This window comes from Crocodylus siamensis, chromosome 15 (genome assembly GCF_052110815.1).
Source record: "Crocodylus siamensis isolate JL-2025a chromosome 15, ASM5211081v1, whole genome shotgun sequence".
NCBI lineage: Eukaryota > Metazoa > Chordata > Crocodylia > Crocodylidae > Crocodylus > Crocodylus siamensis.
This window is the reverse complement of record NC_143409.1, coordinates 27,975,770-27,997,136: the sequence shown is the minus strand read 5'-3', so window position 1 is coordinate 27,997,136 and position 21,367 is coordinate 27,975,770. Positions and strand designations below refer to the sequence as shown.

The 21,367-nt window shown below is 51.4% G+C and overlaps 2 protein-coding genes across 11 annotated transcripts in view; one reads left to right on the top strand and one right to left on the bottom strand.

The window, feature by feature from the left end:
- Positions 1–6,214, bottom strand: part of SNX33 (sorting nexin 33) — a 64,976-nt gene extending 58,762 nt beyond the window's left edge. For all 9 annotated transcript variants that reach the window (XR_016439444.1, XR_016439447.1, XR_016439448.1 and 6 more), the window contains exons 1-2: positions 6,080–6,214; positions 3,545–5,557 (exon numbers count right to left, since the gene is read on the bottom strand). Coding sequence is in view for 1 of the 9 variants with exons in the window: in XM_090029918.1 (XP_089886044.1) it covers positions 3,545–4,982 (1,438 nt within the window). In the remaining 8 variants the exon portion in view is untranslated. The remainder of the gene's footprint in view (positions 1–3,544; positions 5,558–6,079) is intronic.
- Positions 6,215–9,255: 3,041 nt separating this feature from the next.
- On the top strand, positions 9,256–20,883 carry SNUPN (snurportin 1). Of its 2 annotated transcripts, none has more exons than XM_090029314.1 (8): positions 9,256–9,509; positions 10,201–10,354; positions 12,618–12,722; positions 13,116–13,203; positions 13,712–13,809; positions 14,216–14,293; positions 16,014–16,094; positions 19,698–20,883. In XM_090029314.1, exons 1-8 carry the CDS (start codon positions 9,343–9,345, stop codon positions 20,025–20,027), a joined length of 1,101 nt encoding a protein of 366 aa, XP_089885440.1. In that variant the 5' UTR covers positions 9,256–9,342; the 3' UTR covers positions 20,028–20,883. The 2 variants fall into 2 exon arrangements, with proteins under 2 accessions (XP_089885440.1, XP_089885439.1); XM_090029313.1 differs by having other exon boundaries at positions 13,116–13,212.
- Positions 20,884–21,367: the final 484 nt, after the last annotated feature.

The window sequence follows — 21,367 nt, the reverse complement described above, 5'->3', positions numbered from 1 at the left end:
AAATGTGCTCTTAACTGATTTAAACAATATCCAAATCACCCTCCTTAAGATGATAATAAGTGCAGCCACTCAGCCTTTTTCACCAGCTTAACCAACTCATGTTAAACTCCCACCTCAGTAGGACCTAACATGACTGTCAGTGCAAATGCTGGCCCTCTGCAAATATTTATTCTTGGCTAGGGATCACCACAAGGCTCAAAAGAAAATGACAGAGACAGGAACAGGTCTGAAGGTCGCAGTCAGCCCTCTAGTGAACCGTGCCCAGGAAGGAGTGTCTGTGGTGTGGCTAAGTTAGTATTTACAGTTGAGTTTGCTGGAAACTGCCTAGCTTGGGTTCCACCAGGATAAAGCCTCTCTGGTGGAGACAAGGCTTTAGAGCATGGCTAATACTCATACAAAACATTTTTCTTTTTTTTTTCCCCTTAATTCTGTTCACAAAGAATTCAGCTTGGCGGTTTTCCTGCATTCCTCTGCCCTCGTTCTTTAGCACTGGGACCACTGGCATGAACACAGGATTTCTTCTCACAGACAGCTTCTCTTCACCCCCGCTGAGCACTCCAGCTATGAGGTTATCACCCTCTGTGTGACAACACAGAGGGGAACGTAGAAGTCCCTCAGCTGTCCCAACCAGAGTATTATGGCTCCCAGTTGGTAAGTTGTAGCAGAAACAGAGGAGCTCTTAGGAAACAAGGCGTTCTAAGCCAAAACCCGCCCCCCAGCTACACCCGAGCAGTCTCACTCTGGGCAGGTTCTGGCCCCATATTCGTACGGATTTCCTTAGTGGTATAAAAAAAAAAAGAATGGAAAAAACTACAGGAACTCTCCAGGGCTAAATTCCACTCTAAAGCAATGGCAGCAGAGGCAGCTGAGTGACACCAGGGTGGGACTTGAGCAGGATTGTTTCTAAATAAATGCCATTACCTAGATCTTCTGTATGGTGCCAGCACCACCCCCAAGGGGGAAATGCCACCATCCTGACCCAAAGAGTAGTAGCTAGGACCTTCACTGCAGTAAGAGCTACTCACAAAGCAGCCACTTCTCCATGTGAAGATGGCCCTTGGAGTTCAGTAGGATGCTCCCCCGAAAAAACAAGTCTATTTTCCTGTTTGCTTGCAGGCCAGGCGTGACCGAGACCCTTCTGGTAAGGTAGTGAGACAAGTTAAACCAGACCCACCCACACGCCACAGCCTGTCTGTGTGCGTCACACCTGACTTCCTCCCCGCAGTGGTATGGGAGGACACCACCTGACTGCATGCCTGTTGCCTACACCTTTCCGTCACAAAATATTTGCCCTGGAGAGAAATCAGAACTGGATTCTCTTGCCTACCTCCTCCCCTGGGAGGTCAATAGCAGGCTGGGGAGGAGGGAGAACAACCCCACAGAAAGACAGAGTCTCTTGGGTGCATATTACTTGGGGAAAACAGCCGTTTTCACCTTGGCAAGGGAAGCATGTCTGTAGCACCTCAAACCTGGCCATCCTGGCTCTCCTTCTCTACACCACAGGAGCTTCCTCTGCCACCTCCCCTCCTCAAAACATTCAAATGTTTCGTGTTCATTAGGCGAACATGACCAGAGGAAGGAGCCTGGGGCAAATACCCTGGAATCTGTGATTAAGAGATGGCTTTTCTCCAAGACTCACCTTTCCACTGCTGGGCAAACCCATTCACAAGTAGCAGGTTCCCAGATGCAGCTCACTCTCTCACTGTATTTGGTGAGTACAAGGTCCACTCGGGACCCTGCTGCTCCAGCAAGCCCCATGCTCTGCTGCTGCCATGAGCACCTCATTAGTAAACCATGGTGCTCTGATTGGTGTTTCATTCCCCAGCTGTGATGAAACAAGGTGTCTTCAGCTCCCTGGCCCAAAAGGCCATCTGGGCTCTGCACTGATAGGCAATGACTGACTTTCCAGAATGGACTCTAAAGGCTCTGGCTCTCTGAAGAGGGCTGTGGTGCTCTCCAAGGAGAGGTAGGCAAAGCACCAAGGCCTTCCTGGAAGACATGTGGCCACATCCAAGCCATGCTGAGAGCAAAGTAAATATGAGCTGGCTTCCTTCAGAGGGTGACAATGACTGTCCCTGTCTACCCAAGGTACCTTTCATGCCTCAGGCCATGCATGCATTGGAGCAGAGGGAAAGGAGTCCTGAGATCCTGCCTCAGAAACCAAGCCAAGTATATAGTGTCCCATCTTCCTTCAACTCTGCACAGGCAGGGAAAACAGGTTTTGCCTACCACTGGATTTCATGCTTGTCCTTGAACCATGAGGAGGAGCATAATTAACTGATGTCTCATTATCTTCTGGAAGGCAGTTATGCCTGGTCAGGGTTATATGGTAATTCCTATCAGTGCTCACTCAAGAAAGTCCCTGGCAGAGCTACGTTTCTGAGCAAAACACCGATCACATAGCTCCCAAAATGCAGTGGGCTTCCCCTTCTCAGTTTGGGTGGGAGGGAAGGAAATTAGGCCCACATTGGATTCCTCACTCCACAGTGGGATAAATGTCAGGCTGTAATGTGGTATGGCAGAAACTGTAGCAAGGGCACTAGGCAGGCACACTTCTGGCTGACTGGCAAGGAGGATTTTGGCCTTCTTCCTGGCCCGAGAGATTCCAGCCAGCCTCTTCAGTGGCTGTGCAGTCCAAGAGGCCAAACACAAGGCTGGGGATAGCAGCACCCAAGTTCTGCTGCTAATTTAGCATGCAATCCTGGGGAAATCACTGAGGCCCAAATTCCCTAAAGTGGCCTCTAATTCTGTGGGTCCCATTTGAGACTGCTTGGGCCTTGTTTTCAACCTAATCTCATACAAGTCAGCAGGGACCTGGGAGACTCAGCACCTCTGAAAAGCAGGAGCTAGAACCCAAAGACTTAAGACACCTAAAATGAGGGGTCCCTTTGGAAACCTTGGCCTGGGCAGGGCAGCAAAATGGCTAAGGTGTCCTGATGTGGTTCCAGGCGCATGAATTCAAAGACTCACTCTGGACTCAGGCTGAAGGCTGCCTCTAGTCAACTCAGTTGTGAATACACCCCTGGTCATTTAAGCTAAGAGGTAGTCAAAAGTGCTGCTAACTATACGATTCCCTTGGACCACTGGCTATAGAGACTGGTGTGTCTTACCTATGCCAGCCTGATGGGTCATTAGGCCTGAACAAACCTTGACTTTGAAGCCTTGGGCCATAACTTCTAGGGTCTCAGGCTCTCCAGCTATAAAATTAGAGCAATGACACATACTGGTGCCACAGGGAAGCTGGGAGAATGGACTGATGTGTGCATAGCACTTTAAAAGGCACAGCACCCCAGAAGGGCTAAGAACTGAAGATCCTCTACAGCAGCCCTTCCATCAACCCACAAACTTCTGTCTTCAGAATCCACCCCTGACTCCCACCTCCTGCTCTACAAGGCCAGAAAACAAATCTGCTCCAACTTTAGGAGAAGGCCACCTCCAAACAACTCAAGTGTTGTCCAACCAAGCAGCTACCCAAGGCACTGACAAGTTTTGCTACATTATTACACAGCAACCTTTGAGAAAGCCGCATCTCAGCATGGCTTACCTTTCTGGAGGTGAATAATGTCCGGAAAGTTGGAAAGTAGCCCCTGGTATAAGGAGAGAGTGTCCAGCATGAGGAAAAGGTCATTCTTGGGCTGCTCAGCAAACATCTCCCCTACAGTCTCGTATGTCTTGCCTGTGTGGGAGATGGCATTGTTGAGGGCATCCGAGCTGTAGGGTGGGTCCATCTGGAAGGAGTGGCTGATGGCTTGGAAAGCGTTGCCCAGCTTCTGGAACTCCTTCCTGAAGCCTCCCAAATGCTTGCGGACCAGCTCGGAGGCCACATTGGTCAGCTGCAGAACACTGTCATCCATTTTCTTGCTGAAGGCCTTGAACGAGTCCACACGGTCCTCCACATCCTGCAGGTCCTGGTGCTCCGTGGGAATCTGAAGAGTCAGAAGGAAGCTGGCCCCGACCATCTCATCCTTCTCCGCCCGCCGCTTCCCCAGCTTCCATTGCTTGTCATCACGGCAGGTGAGGAAGTGCTGGAAGCCCTCATACTGGGAGAGGACGGGGTGGCTGGTCATGTGGTCCATCCACAAGATCAGCCTCCGCTTGCGCTTCTCAATGAAGTCCTCCTCAAAGCGACCAGTGGCCTGCTTCTCTGGCAAGTGGGGCACCGAGATCACTGTGAACTTGTGCAGCAGGCGGTTGTACAGCCAGTCAAAGTGCTTGTACCGCCGGTAGACTGGGGAGGTGATGTTGCTGGGAGTCAGCTTATAGGAGATGTAGCTCTTGATGCCCTTGAATTTGGTCTGCTTGGTTGGGTCCTCCACAGAGCAGATGAAAGGGTGTGGATTGGCCCTCCATTGGGGGCCTTTGGACCCCATCTCAATATAATAAGCCTCAGCAATCTTGGACATAAGGGGCACATCCCCCAGGATAAAGGCCTCCACCCCCGAGCGGACGAAACAAGAGAAGCGGTTGAGGTTCCGCCCTACCACGCTGCCCCTCTTGGAGGAGCTTATGCTGTCCTGTCTCTCTAGGGCAGGCTTGGGTCGATAGCCAGCGTTCTGGCTGGGGTACACCGCAGGGTACTGCAGGTGAGGGGAGGGATGCCCGTTGGTGCCAGGGCCACTTCTGGGTTCCTCCACCACCGTGCAGCCATCGTCCCAGTCATCCCAATCATCGTCGTCGTCATCCTCAAAGCTGCCCTGGTTGGAGATGCTGGTGTTGGGAGGATGCACACAGAAGGAGGAGTCATGTCCAGGAGAGCCAGCTGGGCTGTTTGAATAGTCCGTATAACTGGAGCTCGACCTGGACCGCAGGATCTCCACGTAAGAGGCAGGAAAGAGGCCAGTCTCCCCTCTGCTGTTCTTGCCCTGCAGCCACCCGTCCAGGGAGTTTTCACTGAAGATCACCAACTCCTCGTTCTCTTGGATGCTGATCTCCTCTTTGTTTTCACTCTGGAAGTTGTAAAGTGCTCGGGCTTTCAGCGCCATGGCTGTTTCCTGCAGGACTGCACAACTCAGCCCTTGAGAACAGGCAGATAATCGCTCAGGTACTTAAACAGCTCCTGGCAGAGGAGGACACTGCACACACTCTCTTTATGGCTTAAAACCTGGTCCCGAGCTGTGGGAAAGGACTGAGTTGATTTAACCATGCAGTAAAAATATATAGTCTAAGATGTAATTTTCAAGATCTAAAAATGCCAGTGAATCTTGGGGACTCAGTTCCTTGGTGCCAAATGATATTCCTGGGGTGCACAGACATGCTCTGCCCCTCCATTTAGGTGACATAAGCCTCCGTCAGACACATCCACATCCACATCCGCAAACCCCTCATGTCCACACAGCTTCGACTTTGCTGCCCACGCCGTCCACCTTCTTGGCTTGAACTTACATTAACCAAAAAACCAAGGATCCTGATCAGCCAGGAGCAGGAGGCCGAACTCCCCTCACCCGCTGGAGCTTTCTTCTCAAGGGCTTTAAAGAGAAAAGCCCAGGGTCGGCCTGGCCTCCTCGCCCGCCGAGCTGTGTCTCCGGCGCGATGGCGAGTGGCAGCGCTGGCAAAAGCCCTGGAAGGAAGGAAAACAAAACACAACCTTCAGATGATCCCAGCCCAAACGTTTGGCAATCTCTCCGGGGCGGGGGGAGGGAAGGAGGGGGAGCCACATCCCTCCGCCAGGGCGGAGGAAGGAAAAAAAGGAGCGCGGCCGGCCGGGCCCAGGGCAGCCCGCACGGCACGCACTGCCCCGCGCCCAGCCCGCCGGGGGGACGCAGCCCGCGGCCGCCAGGGCCCGGGCAGGGGAGGGCTGCCCCAGCAGGAGCGGGGGCCGCAGGCGGGACGAGCCCCTGCAGGGCCGGGCCACGTGTGCGGCGAGACCCCCCGCTCCGCGGCTGCTTTTGCGGCCGTCGCTCCGCGGCGCCTGCCCCGCGAGGGCCCCGGCGCGGCGCGGCAACACCCGCGGGTCGCACCGGCGCCGAGCCCCGCCCCGCCCCGCCCGGGGTAGCGCGCCCGGCCCGGCAGAGGCGGCGGGGCGCTGCCCCGGCCCCCGCCCCGCGCCCGGCAGAGTGGCCGGGCCCCGGCCCCCGAGCACCTGGGCCGCTCCGTGCCGCTCCCCGCGGACCGCTCCGTCACGCTCCAGCCTTTTCCGTGACGCAAAGGCAGGGAAGCTGGAAAGTTTGCGAAGCCTCCAGGCGAGGCAGCGCCAGGCAGCCCGGCTCGGTCCCAGGCCGCCCCCTGCCGGCCCCCGCGCTCCCAATAGTCCCCCTTTGGGCAGAAGGGGAAACTGAGGCACGCGGAAGCCAGGTGACCTTGGGCGAGTCACCTCGCCGCCGCGTGCCTCCTCGCCCAAGGTTGCCCCCACCAGTGGCAGAGCCTGGGTGCCAGCAGCCCACTGCTCTGCGCATCAGGCCCCAGCGCTGTTGCCCCCAGAGCCAGAAGACAAACAAGTGCACAGCTTTCATGAGCCTCAGCACCCCGAGCCAAGTTCCCTCACCAAGGTACCAGCCAGCAGCCCCCCTAGGGAGAGCAGAGCTGGCAGGAATGGGGACGAAGTGAGAAGAGAGTCCAGCCCTTCATGCATCCCCTGCTCCCCCAGGGAGATCATACAGGCTCACACAAGCTGCTGCCTGCAAGGCACCCACGCAGATTCTGGCTGCAGCAGCTCATAGGCTTATACCTATTAGCTCAGCAGGGCACTGCCAGTATTTTAGGCTTATATTGGTCTTCACACAGGCTTGATGCTTAAAATAACAATTCATTAATAGCCTTCAGATCTTCCCAGCCTTGGGATCCAAGGGTTTTGCTTAAAGCATGGCCAGGGAACATGATAATAAGCATTGACTGTCCTGTGTGATCTTAGGGGGACAGAGCTGGATCTTGGGGCTCATTCTCCCTATTTTCTATTCCCAGGTCTCTAATTGAGATCAAAGGCAAAAGCAGGTGGGACACACAGGGCTGGATTGGGCAGCAGGTAAAAATTTGGGAGTCCTGCTCCTGCTGATGCCTGGTTGGAGTGAGCCCTAGATCCCCAAAGCCCTGCTATCCAGGCAGATCTCTGTGCTGGGCCCCTCCCAAGGGTGCAGTGGCAATGAGCAAGGGGAAAGATCTCAGCTCTCCTGGCTCATCCCTCTGCTGACCTGAAAACCTGAAGTCCCCAGCCAGCAGCCTGATCTCAATCCAACAGCTGTTTTCATGCATAAGCATTCTGGCTTTCCATGTCCTAGACTGTACTTTCAGAGATCATTTCTTTAGTCTATACTTACCTGGCAGGGGAAACACCATGTATCTGGGTCCAAGAAGGCAGTTTTCCTTAAGCCTCCCAGGGTTAACTTCTTCTGGTGTGGTTTAGTACCCACCAAGGTGTTGGGGCTTAATGCCCATTTTATGGGAATGGAGGGTTTCTCCCTAGCTTGTTCCTGTGGCCATATAGCTGAGGGCAGGCAAAACTTGGGGGCATCCAAACCCCAAGCCTCCGGGCTTGGGCCTGCACGTGGGATGCCTGCCAAAAGACTTTGGAAATATCTGAGCCCCTGGTGGGGGTGGAGGATGTTTGTCAGTTGTTGGGCCACTTATGGTTCTGGATTGACTCATGGTTTGGACTTGAGTTGGCTTGGAACATGAAACATTTCTTTAAAAAAAAGTCCTAGCTTCAGGTGCTTGCTGCTGTTGAAGTTTTGCTATGATTTTTGGATCTTACTTCAGAAAGCTTGAAATCCCATAGGCCAGCCGGTGCTGGCTTGAGGCCTGTCATTTGCATTGGCAGATGAAAACCACAGCAATTGCTGCACCTTGACTCCCAAGCAACTCCCTTCTGACTTGAAAGGGCTACAGCCGCCACTATGTTTTAGCTGGTCTTATCAATGATCTCCTCTGTAAGATGGGTACAACTGGCTACTAGATCAGGATGCTTTTTATGCTGACTCTGCAGTGGTCTAAATCAGGGGTGGCCAACCTGCAGCAGGTATGCCACAAGTGACATGGGCAGCCTCTGGGGAAGCAGCAGGCAGCACAGCAGCAAATCAGATGGGGAGGAGACATCAGAGCAGCAGATGGGACAAAGGAGGGGGACAGGAGTAGCACTTGGGAAAGGTACAGGGTAACTTTGTGGCATGCCTGGTCTAAATGACTGCCCTATGGCTATGGACAGTCATTTACAAAGCTTACAAAGAAGAATTTTCTCCACTATTTGAGTTGGTCTAATATTTGAGTTGGTCTAATAAAAGATATCAGATTTACCAAAAGAACCTCATCTGCCTCTGGCAATGGAGAATCCAGCCCTGCTACTCCTGCTCCCGAGGTCACGCCTCTGTCCCTGAAACAAACAATCAGCTTTCACGGAAGGCCGAAGCCTGCCAAGGGCTGAGCAGCTTTAACTCTTTTCTTCTTTTCTTCAGCCTGAATAAAATGAAGGCTGAGAGGGGACTTGGTAGCAGCTTACTGCTACATCAGAGGTGTACATCAAGGACACCCTTGGGGAAAATTAGGACTAATGGTCACAAACTCCTGGAAGACTGTTTCAGGCTCATTAGGAAAAACACTTCACAGCTAGGGTGTCCAGACTGTGGTATAAGCTCCCTCCAGAGGTGGTGCAATCGCCTACCCTGGAAAACTTCAAGAGGAGACTGGATGGTCACCTTGCTGGGGTCACCTGACTTCCAGTTGTCTTTCCCACTTGATACAGGGGGCTGGACCCAATGAACTTCCGAGGTCCCTTCCAGCTCCTTACAGTCTATGAATTCCTGTAGAAATCAGCTGGAGGTGAAGCCAGGTGTGCAAACCCCTCAGCACAACCCTGCTCTGGCTCCTGACGCCCATGACACCGTACAGATTTGTGCCAGTAGACAGCAGGCATTGTGGGGGCCCTGACATCATTTGGGCATTCACCCCAGTGCAGTGGTGGTCAACCTTTTACCCTGCAGGCCGGGCCCGCGGGTTTGGCACGTGCAGCGGGCCCCGCATGCCAGGATCCAGCCCTGTACCATCCAGTTCAGACCCTGCATGCCTGGATCTGGCCTGACACTGCCCCGCCCCGTGAGCCAGACTGGGCCGGGTACCGCCACAGCCCTGAGTGCCCAGACCCGGGGCCACATCCCAGGGGTGCAGTTCGACCTCGCTTGGATGCTGGCTCTACCCAACGTTTGAAACCAGCTGCCTGGCGGCGGCGGCGGCGATACCACAGCCACCCGGCCAAGGCAGTGTCAAATGAGGACCCAGCTCCCTGCCTCCACCCCGCCCCACGCCGGGGTGCGCATGCGCGCAGGGGAACTCCGGGCAATCGTCCGGTCGGCCGGGCCGGGCTCGCTGCACTGCCGGGTGCGCGCGGGTCGGCCGCTCGGACACCGCCCCCTGCCGGCCATGGAGGAGCTGAGCCTGGCGCTGGCCTCGCGCTTCGCCGTGTCCCGGGCGCCCAACAGCCCCGCGGCGCCGCATCCGCGCCTGGCGCAGCACAAGGCCCCGCCCGGCGGCCCCCGGCCCCGCCGCCAGGACGAGCGGCGCCACCGCCTGCTCCAGCTGCAGAAGGCGTGAGCGCCACTGGCACACCCCTGAGAGCCGGGCTCCTGCCCCGGGCGGCTCCGAGCAGCGCGGCGTGTGTGTGGGCGCGCACGCACGTGTCTGCCCCCGGGGCCCCCGAGCGCAGAGCCGCCCCGGGCACCCCTGGGTCGCTGCCGAGTTGGGGGTGGCCCCATGGCCCCGCGGGGCAGGCCGTGCCTCCTGGCTGGGCCCGGGTGCCGGCGCGGGAAGGGGCCGCGGGCGTCCCTGGGAACACGCGGGGCTTCCCGCCAGGAGCGCAGATGCCCTTTCCTGCCCTACTCGGAGCTGCGCGGTCCACCGGGACCTTCCCGGGCTTCCTTCAGCGCTGCTTTCCCGGGCGGGCGGTGGGGGCTGAGCGCGGGGAAGCAGAGTCGGGCCTCGGGCGTGTGGAGGCAAAGGCCAAACGCCAGCGGCACCGAGCTCTGTGGTAGTAGTCAGGCAATGCACGGCCGCGCCCGTCCATCTGCTGTCGGAGCATCGTGGGCCCGGCCCTCCGGCTAGCGGGGTCTGGCTTTGTGCAGGGATGGTCCAGCTGGCGATTCTCCTTGGCCAAACAGAACTGGACAACACAACAAATGCATTTATTCCTCAGCTCAACCCAGTGGCAGCGCTCCTGGGAGGAAATGCAGGGTAGAAACAGCCAAGCTAGCTTTCAAAGAGGGAAACTGCTTTCCTTCCCAGGAAGCGTTTGGACTACGTGAACCATGCCAGAAGACTGGCAGAGGACGACTGGACAGGACTTGAGAGCGAGGAAGAGGAGGAGGGGGAAGATGTGGACGATGAGGACATGGATGTCGATGCGGGCAAGAAGTTGCCTAAGCACTATGCGAACCAGGTAAGCATCTGTACCTAGGGAAACCAAGAGCCTGCCGCCATGGCAATGAGTGGAATACGTGGCTGCCTCAGATTTGAGTCTAGGGGCCATGGGTAGAGGGAGCATAGCTGGGGCATGGGGTATTGCTAGGCAGTAGTTGATGACACTCTGCATTCATGGCAAAATGACAGCAGGGGTTTGTGCCTGCCTACGTCTGGGCAAGAACGAAAACTGCAAGGAATCGGTATGTGTGAGTGAAGACCCAAACCACTGATAAAATCTAGAGGTTTAGAGGCTGCTTGGCCTTCTGGACTGGATTGGTACCAATATAAAGAAAGAAAATTTGCTGTATCAGATACTAGCCCATAAATGCTCGTGCTGTGTGCAGCTGCAGCGCAGCACTTGGGCAGCGAAGAACAGAGCCGGCAGCGTGCAGAGCTGCCTTCAGCTAGTCACTCTATTGTGGTGGAAGGGAAGGCATGTGGGAGGACAGATCAACACCTCCCTGCGGTGAGGGAGGAGACAGGGTCAGGCACTTCCAGGGCAGGATGGGCGTAGGGGGCAGCACCTGCCACTTCTATCACCCAGGGAGGGCATAAAGGGGGAGAAAGGGTGTGTGCCCCCCAGGATCCACACAGGGGCAGGCTGCAGCCAGGGCTGCTCAGGGCTCTTCTCAATGAGGGCTGGACTCTTCCCAGTGCATGGGTGGAGACAGGGTGTTGAGCCAGGGCAGTGCTGGGAGCTGAGCTGTGGTGAAATTTGGGGTGGATGCAGCATCCTCCCAGTGCCAACAGCACCCGCTCTGAGGCCAGTCCCTGCTGAGAAGAGTCCCGTGCAACCCTGGCTGCAGCTTGCCCTATGCAGATCTGGGGGCATAGCCCCCCTCTCTCCCCCCGTGCCCTCCTGGGGTGCAAGCAGCAGCTGGGAGCTGCCCCCCATGCTGCCTGCAACTCCCCCCTGCTCTGCCTGGGCAGTGCCTGCCCCTGCCCCTTCCCTCACCATGGGTGAGCATTGATCTGCCTGCCCCCTCCCCTTCTACCACAGCCAACTTTCCAGCTGGAGGCAGCTGTTTTGGAAATTAGATTGGTATTGTATGATATGCCTCCTTAAATGTCAGCTATTGGTATTGGCCCCCAAAATCTATCAGTGTACCCCCAATAGAAGAGAAGTGGTGCAGGCTCCTACCCTGGGGGTTTTTAAGAGGAGGTTAGATGAACACCTTGCTGGGGTCATTTGACCCCAGTACTCTTTCCTGCCATGGCAGGGTGTCGGACTAGATGATCTGCTCAGGTCCCTTCTGACCCTGGAAACTATGAAACTATGAAATCATAGTCAGGAGAACAGGTGAGAGAGGAGTGAAGGTATTTCCTAGAGGGGGACAGTGCATCCTGTAAGTACCACATGTAAATATGCGACCAACTGACTGACTAACCCCTGTGGCTTTCGAGTCACACTAGCATCCTGCTTATGTAATGTGTTGCATCTATCTATAGGATTGTTCCGTGCCACCCAAATAACAGAGGACTGGTAGCCACATAATTGTCTGCTTAGATGCCTCGTGCTTTCTGCTTGGGTTACGAGCTATAAATCTTTGTGGTTCTGGGTTAGGGATGGACAAAATATAACCCGCAGGCTGAATCCAGTTTGCGGTGGACTCCATTTCCTGGCAGCGCTGCCACTGCCAAACCTAGCCCCACTGCCCAGGCACCCCAGATTCTCTGTCTCACCCACCATGGGGCAAGACCCACGTGGGCACACAGCCAGGCAGCTGGGATGTGGCTGCAGCTGGGAGCAAGATTGGCTGAGAAGACCCCAGGATCTTGGGACAGTGACACCATGGGGCTGGGGCAATGCTGCAGTGTACACCCAGCTTACCCTAGCCTGCAGAACCCACAGCCATCACACCTGTGCAGGCAGCAGATTGTAGCTGTGCCCTGGCCCTGTACTGTCACTACCCCAAAATCCCGGGATCTCCCTGGGCCTGCCCACCTGTCTTGCTCCTGGCTGTCGCCCCATCCTAGCTGCCTGGCCATGCGCCCTGCCTGTGCAGGTCCCACCCCCCAGCGGTGGGCGTGGGGCAGATGGTCTGGGATGCCTGGGCAGCAGGTCTGGCTCCAGCAGCAGCAGCCAGAAGGAGCTGCCACTGCCAGGGCTGCTGGGAAATGGTGTTTGGCCATGGGCTGGATCCACCGTTTTGCTCAGCCCTGTTCTAAGTCTAGCTGTATAAAGCTATGGGTCTTTGCTGAGTGTGGTCATTAATTTCATTGCCCTGCTTTCTCCACAGCTGATGTTGTCTGAATGGCTGATAGATGTCCCATCAGATCTGGGACAAGAATGGATCTTGGTGGTATGCCCCATAGGGAAGAGGTCACTGGTTGTGGCATCTAGGGTAAGAGATGGTGATATGTGTCACTCCACAGAGCACAGTAAAGGAGATCTCTGGGTTTGTGTCAGTCTGTCTTTGTGATGCTCATGCAGTCAGAGACTAGTGTGTATTCTGGGAGCTCTCCATACAGTAAGGGGGGCTGATTCTGTTCAGATTAACTCAGAGAGTGTTACTACTAACCCCAGTGAAAGGAAGTCTGAAATGGGCTATGCTGGGGGACCCAGCTACACCACAGTGGTCTCAGATGCTGTTAACATAGCTGTATCGTGTGGGGAAGATGGGACAGACAGCGTGTTAAGCTGGACCTGTGTGTTTTAAGTTTTGGTGCTGTCGGACATGATGGCTTACAGTGTACGAGCAGCAAGGGTGGGCTTCAGTTTCTCTGTTCTCTTCTAGGGCTCCACTGCAGCTTACACGAAGAGCGGCTACTGTGTCAACAGGTTCCCCTCTTTCCTGCCTGGAGGAAACCGGCACAATTCAGCAGGTGGGAAAGGTAATGATCTGAAGAGGCCCTCAGAATAGATGCAAGAGAACTGGCATATTGCTCTAGTCAGGTGCTGTCTTAGTGCTGCTCTGTCCAGAGAGCCCCACCCTGCCCCAGCATAGTCCTGCTCTCCAGGGGATAGTGGGTAAGTTTGCCTCTGTGACCATGCATTTCCATCTCAAATGTAGGAGGTACATGGACACTTACTAGTTTAGGCCGCTCTCCTTGGTAGTTTTTCCCTAGTTTGGTGTTTCAATCTAGGAATCTGCCTATCACACATTCATTGTCTCCTAGAATGATCTCTTTCCTGTGTCCTTCAGAGCTAAGACAATGTTGGACTCTAAAGTAGCAGCTTTCACAGCTGGAAGAGAATTAAAGATTCTTCTGCAGATTGTTGGGGAGTCTTTGTGCCAAACTGTCTTGGAAATCCTAATAGCATCAGAGCCCTAGAGTGTGATCCTGCATGTATATTGCTACCTGTATGTGCTGCTTGTGTTTGTATGTACAGAATACACAATCCTGGACTGCATCTACAGTGAGGTGAAGCAGACATACTACATCCTTGATGTGATGTGTTGGAGGGGGCACCCTGTCTATGACTGTCAGGTATTGAACCTTCCAGCCCAGTCAGCTCCCACCTGTTCTAGAGAGTCTCATTTTGCCACCATTCTCTGAGCTGCCTTGCTGCAGGTATTGATGCTGAGAAACTTGTACAGCAAGATGCTGTTTAACAAAGTAGAGGTGGACACACACTCTGCTTTAATTTTGCTAATAAGGTGGTCATGGAGAGCCACAGGGGTTGGAGTTTGGAGCCAGCTGGGTTCTGTAGTACCTATAAATGTTTGTGCGTTCTTTGGGGTCCTTTGAACAGACACACATGGAGAAAGGAATCTACATATATTTGGGGTTCAGTGGAGTCTGAAGATCCTGGAAAACCAAGAAGGAACACAGATACACATTTCACATGGTTTGGGGTAGAGTACACTAATCCATATCTCTTCTCCCTCCCCAGACAGATTTCAGGTTCTTCTGGATCCACTCAAAGATACAAGAGGAGGAAGGTCTGGGAGAGAAAAGTAGAATTAATCCGGTAGGTCCGTCCTTTGTTTCCAGAGACAGGGAGAGGCGTTCAGTGCCAGCTGCGTTTCATCATGTTCATTCACAAAGGGATTTTCTGTCCCGTGTGTCACCACTTGGCCACAAAATGTTCTTCTGATGAAATGAGATGCCATGTTCAGGATGTAAACAGAACAGAAAATAATAAATTTGTATTCCTTTCAATAAGAGTTGGAGGAGATCTGGACCTCAGGGTATTAAATGACTTTACCAGTTTTAGCTTCCCTGACTGAAATGCAGATGTAAAAGAAAACCAGCTAAGTTTCTGCAGGGACGGTCTTCGTGGGCATCATGTTTGCAATAGGAATCTGCCCTGGGTGTGAGGGGGAGGCTCACCTGCTCTCTGTCTCCTGCCTGCCTTTGGAGGAGTGGTGTCAGACTTTCAGGGCTCCTCATGAGCCAGAGCTGGTGGCAAGGCTCAGGCAAGCAGCAGTGGTGGTTGTGAGGGTTAATGCAGCCATTGCTTGCCTTTTGTTGCCAACATGCATTCCCAAAGGAGCTCCATACCCTGGATTTCAGTGATGGATCCTACCCCCAAATTCCTGATTTCTCAGCCCTACAGGGTAAATGTTTGATATCTGTGCTGTTAGACAGCTGGCATTTGAGGCAAAGTCAAAGAATCATAAAGCATCAACCTTCCCGCTGTTGAGCTTGCCCAAGGTTTAAGGAACTGGTGCTATATTGGCACCTGATTCTGTGCAGTGCTGATCATCCTCAGCTTCCAGTGACTAACCTGAGAGGTCTTCACCCTCTGCTCAGTGTTCTTGAACAGTCAGTCCTGTTTGTCGGGTGCCCTTCAAGTTGCGAGGACTCTTCCTGCACAGATTAGGCATGCCCCAGGTTCTGGAAAGCTTTCCCTGTTCCTCTATCATGGTTGCTGAAGCATGAATGAACCATGATGTCAAAGACTTTAAACAAGGAGCCTCTTTGCCATGTCTCCACTAAAGAAACTAATATTGGGCTCATTCCCACAAATAGTGACAGGAAGGTATGGTGCCCACCATATGCTGTGATTCCTTTCTGTTCAGTTGCAACCACTGCAGTTGGTAGATTTTTCAAGACTAGGCCCACAGATGGATAGCTTTGCAAAGCGGGGCCTGAGTTATATGGTACCTCCTATGGGGCTAAGCAGGGTAGGGTGGCACCTTAGACACTAACTGGTTCAGAGAGGTATAAGCTTTTGTAGGCATCAGCTTACCACCTAGCTTCTTATAGGCCTGTTGCCTGTGGTTGCTCATGTCTGATTACCTGACTTCAGACTAACCACTTCTGTGAGTCTAGGTGAATTGTAATAAGGAACTATGCTGATGTGGTTACTAGTAGCTGGACAATGCTTACTGGTGGATTCTGAGAATCAAATTCAGTGAAGGTATATGTTGGCACATCTCTCTCTTGATTTCACCTCAAATGCATCCTTTTATGCCCATGATGCTTTTGTTTACTGGCATAAGATGCACTTGAGACACCAGGTTGAAACTTTTGTTGTGCCAGAGCAGAAATAACTTAACTGTTGAGCTGTTTGGGGGTGTTTTCAATAGCATTTTGTGTTGAATTGAAGCAGTGCCTTTGGACAGCTAAGTTCTGTCACCTTATCTCCACTTTCCAGAGCTTTGCAACATGTAATACAATGTGTTGTCCTGTTTTGGGTGGGAGGGAAGGTACTAACTAACTCAAGCCCCTTCTTACTCTTTCAGTTTAAATTTGTGGGCCTGCAGAGTTTCCCCTGCACCTCGGAGAGCCTTTGTGAAGTGTTGGCCATGGACTTCCCCTTTGAGGTAACTGAGCCTACAGCCAGGGGACTGGGTACTTGACACCATGTCCAGGCTCCAAGGCATTACAGCAGTGAGCTGTGTAGGCATGGTTGGAAAATGACTAAATTGTGGTAAGACTATTACATTTTGTGCTCAGTGGGAAGCATTCTTATCTGATTTTAGGAATACTTTATCTATATGCTGGAAGCAAAGTCTCAGTGGGGTTGTTGCTCAGTGGGCCAGGAATCTTTTCTTATTTGACTTAAAAACTGTATGCTCCCTAGATGTGCTGTAAGCCAACTCAGCTGCAGTGCAGTTCTCTCACACTGGATCAGAATGGAGGAGAATGGCTTGGTGACTAAGATTTTAGCCTGAGACTTGAGAAACTGCTTTCATAGCTTACCTCTGCCACAGTCTCCTTGCATGACACTTGTCATATCACTTAATCTCTCTGTGCTTCTTTCTGTTCTTCACCTCTAAATTGGCCATAATGATGCTTCCCTCTCTCAGAGGGGGTCTGAGAAGGATAAATTCATCTGCATTTCTGCTCAGATTCTGCAGTGGTGAGCCTTGATAGAAAGGGAGATAGACAGCATTCTCAACCCTCCCAAGCCGCGTGCTCCATTAATTTTTAAAATGCATCTATTATTTCAGCAACGAAAACAAATACAAACTGAACCCTATTAATAGGCAGATGTTAGATTACTGGTAACAGCTGACTTACTGTCATCTTCTCATTAAAGCAAACAATCGTCAGATGAGGTAGGAAGTCTGAACCCCCTGGCTGGCATTGCCATATCCTACTCCAGAACTGTATTAATAAAAAACAGACTGCACAGAACATCACTAAAGGATATACGATTTCTTAGCCAACCTGCTCACTCAACTGCTGAAACATGAATAATCTGACTGCCTCACTAGATACAGTGACATATTTGCCAGAAAGCTCATTTCCTCCCCTCGAAACTTCCCCCTGGAAAGGAGCAGTGGAATGTGGAACCGCACTGGGGGTGGAGCAGAAAGTGAGCTTTTACCAGAGAAACACTAAAACACTTGAAAAGACTAGAGACAGAGAAAAGGAGACTATCAGACTTTTCCCTGAAATCCAATCCCAGTTTGTCTCCAGTTTTCCAGCAGTGAAAGGGTAGTACATCAACATGCTATATGCTCTAATTGTAACCCTAGGAATTCTCTTTCTAAGCCAAGAACCTCACAGAAATAGGCTACCACGGTTTTTGTGAGTAAAAGAGGGTGCTGGTAACAAATATCCCACCAGAGGGAGCCCACGAAGTCTCAGTAAGGTAACATTAATAACACAAGCAGGACAAAAAAAAGAAGGAAGACTTGCTTAGGACTAAAGAGCATAAAGACTAAGTGTTGCGTATAGACAACATCCAGGAAAAACTCCCACTAAATTGTGCTGTTTTACCTGCCCTGCCCCGTGTGCCCTCATGGACAAGTGGCAGGAGCTGCCGGGCAAGCAGGCAAGTGCTGGATGAGCCACTAGACCAGCGGCTCCTAGACCAGTGGTGTTCAGTGGTGGGAGTTGCCCCTCCTTTCCTCCCTGCTCCATCCTGCCCCTGCCCCACCCTGGCTGTGCAGCACTTCCCCCAGCCTCACTCCTACCTCACCACAGGGGCCTTGATCTGCCCCCCCACCAGACTTACCAGCTGGACACTGCTCTTCAAGCTGCCTGGCTGGTATCGGAAATTGGATTGTTATCGGCTGATATGCCTCCTTAAAAATCAGCTGTTGGTATCCGCCCCAAAAATTTCTATTAGTGCGCCCGTAGTTAAAATGGCCTTGTGTTTGCAATGGCTGTGAGCTTGGCTACCACTAATAGAGTCCCTGAAGGTAAGCCATATCTGCAAAATTTGTGTCTGGTCCTCAGTGTCGTGAGACCACTGGGGAGTTATTCCATTAGCTTGAGTCGAGTTTGGATTCGTCTGTTAGTACCTAAATTAAAGTGAATTACAGGCCTCGTAGTGCTGGGCAGTTGTAAATCTGGTTGCAGTCACTGAACATTTCATTTGAGATTCCTGCAAGCTGCAGGTGCAGGAAAATCGGGCCACTGTTATTTAGGAGTCTCATTTTGAACCATGAAAATGTTGGTCATTAAAAAAATAAATAACTTCAGGGCTGCTGGACCAGCTTTCCATCCAGTTTTGTTTTCCAGGTGCTCTGATTTCCCATGCAGACCGTTGTTAAACCTCTATGTGATTTGGCTGGTGTCTGTACAGTGACAATGTCAAGAGACAAACTGAAAATTAAATAACCATGGACAAGTAAGGAAGTGGCAAGAACTTAATAGAAAATGTTGCAAGAGTAGATGTGAGCTGTCTCACTCTGCTGAGAATTTTTCAGCCAGCATGTCGTGAAATCAGACAAATGGAATTGAAATTGGGTTTCTTCCCTTTCAAAGGCCTCATGTTTTTTTAAGACTCTGTCATGGGATGGCCAGAGTACATTCTTCTTAACAAGTGCTGGATTTAGCAGTATGTATATGAAAGTATGTACCACTAGAATATAATAGGGCGGGCACCATCTCTTCCTGAGTTCTCCTTTATTTTCTCCATGTGCATTATCTTATTTGAGGGAGTGTTGTGCATTGTTATACCCAAGCAGAATATGAATGTCCTTGTTTTGGTTCCCAGTTTACTCCTACTAATGAAGTCCCTTTTTCCTGTGATTATATTGCTAGAACCTTACAGGGATTGATAACTAAGTAAACCTTTCCCTTCCCCTGTATTCTGCAGAGTCAGCCTCTTGTCTTCATGCACAAATGCCTTTAAGAGCTCACTAAGCTTTGCTAAGGAGCACAGCCTGAAACATTAGGGAATCCCAGGGTATGGTCCAAGCCCACAAAGTGCACCTCTGGGAATCCACGGAAGGGGGAGTCAGAAATCTTTTAGTATGTAGGATAAAGAGGCAAAATGTCAACCAGGTGCAGTACTGCAGTGAGTGGAAGTGGAAGCATAAGTAAGGGCCCTATCCTTTTAAACTGCTGAGTGCCCTTATCTGCCATTGATTGCAGCGAGAGATTAAGGCACTCATTACCTCTGGGGATTCATTAAGAATTTATTTACCGTGAGGAAGCTGAAAGAATGGTAACAGTATAAGAATGAAAGCTCCATGGCGTCATGTGCTCTGACTCATCACTTTCAAAATGTGCTGTTCAAAAAAAAAATAAAAAGATCAGTGAGATGTCCTTTCTATCTGCTGCTGTGTTAAAAATAAGGCAAATATTCACAGAACTGGGTCATAGCAACCAAACTAAAAATGCAGGCAGTTGCAGATCGACTGCCATGAGCCTATGTGTCTGTTCTGCTTCTGTAATGCTCAAATTGAAGCGAGCACTTGAGTGCTTTTTTGTATGAATCCAAATAGTGGAATTGGCTGACAGTATTGAAACTCTTTGGTTTCTGATTTCCCTTCCTTGGTTTATTTCATTTAAATGAGCGAATAATATGCCTGGTCATTCTGACTTGTAAATGAATGAAGATCGAAGGTGAGTAAAGCTGGGAAGCCTCATGGTGGGTTTTTGCTGTCAGATCTTCTTATGTACAACTCCATGCCTTTTGTCCAGTGACGCAAACTCAAGCCAGTTATCCACTCTGTCTCTTGCAGGTAGATGGGCTCCTCTTCTACCACAAGCAAACTCACTACACTCCTGGCAGTACCCCACTGGTGGGCTGGCTGCGGCCCTACATGGTATCAGACATCCTTGGACTGACTGTGCCAACTAATCCACTAACTACCAAGCCAGACTATGCCGGGCACCAGCTCCAGCAGATCATCGAACATAAAAAAAATAAAAAGTTGGCTTTAGGGGAAGGGGGCTTGAATCCTGAAGAGGCTGCTGAAAATGGGCGTTATGAGTTGGAATACTTGTCTACCCCTCAGCCAGCAAAACCTCCCAGGAGCCTACATGAGACAGCAAGCCAGATGGAGAACTAGACTGCTGTAACAAGTTGGTTTTATTTGGAAAGGGTAAAGGGTCATCACTCAGCTACAGTGCAGCCTCTTCTCTGACCATTGGAGCTCACACTGGCTGAGAGGGAGAAGAAGGGTATTATGAGATGGCTCAATTTCAAGTGCCTGTAAAGGGTATAGCTTGGCTTCAGCACTAGTTTTTGAAAGAATTCTGGATCCTAAGGCTTCTCTATGCCTTTGTTAAGGAATTCCACTGTGGGGTCTTTAAGACTGTAGCCTGTGATAAACTGCATGATTGATTGTTTAGGCCCTGATCATGGTCCTGTTAAAGTCCATGGCAAAACCATTTGTCAGGGGCAGGATATGAACTCCTTAGAGTTCGCATGAATGTGTGATTTTAGCCTGGACACCAAATACTGGGCCCTATAATTAGGCTACAAGTTTCTAGGCATTTAAATCTAAAGGCTTTTTGATGAAAGTTTTGTGGTCAGTTTGTTTCTAGTTACGAAAGTTTGTGACACACTTCTGTAAAATCTGAAGGCTTTATTTTCAGCACCCACATTTCTGAGAAACATAATTTCCTTGCATCAGAGCTAGCCCCCAGCTTTCAAGTATATTCTTGTGCAAAAAGAACACAGCATCATTTTTATTCTTGCTGACGTTTTCTCAGTGGGAGGAAATGCCCTCCTGTGGGGAGGCATTTTTTTTAAATAGTAGTATTGATTCTGAAGAATAAAGGGTTACTTACGAATATGAACTCATCAGGATCTGCCCACTAGTTTGATGCTGAGCTGTACAGCATATTTTAACTCTGTGTTTAAAATGTGATGATTTTAGAATATGAATGCCAATAGGCTAATATCACTATCCAAAAACAGAACACTTGTGCAGGTTTGAGTCTTGTAACTATTGGGGCACTTTCTTCTCGCTTGCTGTTCTCTCCACTGTTACACTGCTAACCCCTTCTCTTATAAAGACCATCCTCTTTATTCCTGTGCACTAAATTTTATGATACAGATGAATCTCTGGTAAATGGAAACTGCTGAGCTCAGCTGGTTGCTTATTCAAACTTGATTTTCAGCTGGAGTTGAAAGAGCAGTCTCCTAACCCAGGTCAAACTCACCTGGTCTCCTGGTCTGGGTCCAGACAGCAGGGCTCCTTGCAGGTAGTGAGGTAAGCAGTGGCAGGGAGTCTTGGGGGTAATAGCCATCCCTTATTCCTTCCTCCCCATGACTCCACACTACCAACACACACCCACAACTGGGCTCCATACCCTGGGTTTCAGTGGTGGCCCCTGCCCTTGAATTCCTGGTCTCCAAGGGCCTGCAAGTCAGATGATATAGCTCCAGCATGCAGGCCATATG

What these genes read in the sequence shown, in the direction of transcription:
- SNUPN (XM_090029313.1), top strand. Translation starts at nt 9,343, where the DNA reads ATGGAGGAGCTGAGCCTGGCGCTGGCCTCGCGCTTCGCCGTGTCCCGG. An exon ending in CTAAGCACTATGCGAACCAG is followed by an intron (nt 10,355 to 12,617) that starts GTAAGCATCTGT and finishes CTTTCTCCACAG; the next exon opens with CTGATGTTGTCTGAATGGCT. An exon ending in AGAAAAGTAGAATTAATCCG is followed by an intron (nt 14,294 to 16,013) that starts GTAGGTCCGTCC and finishes TTACTCTTTCAG; the next exon opens with TTTAAATTTGTGGGCCTGCA.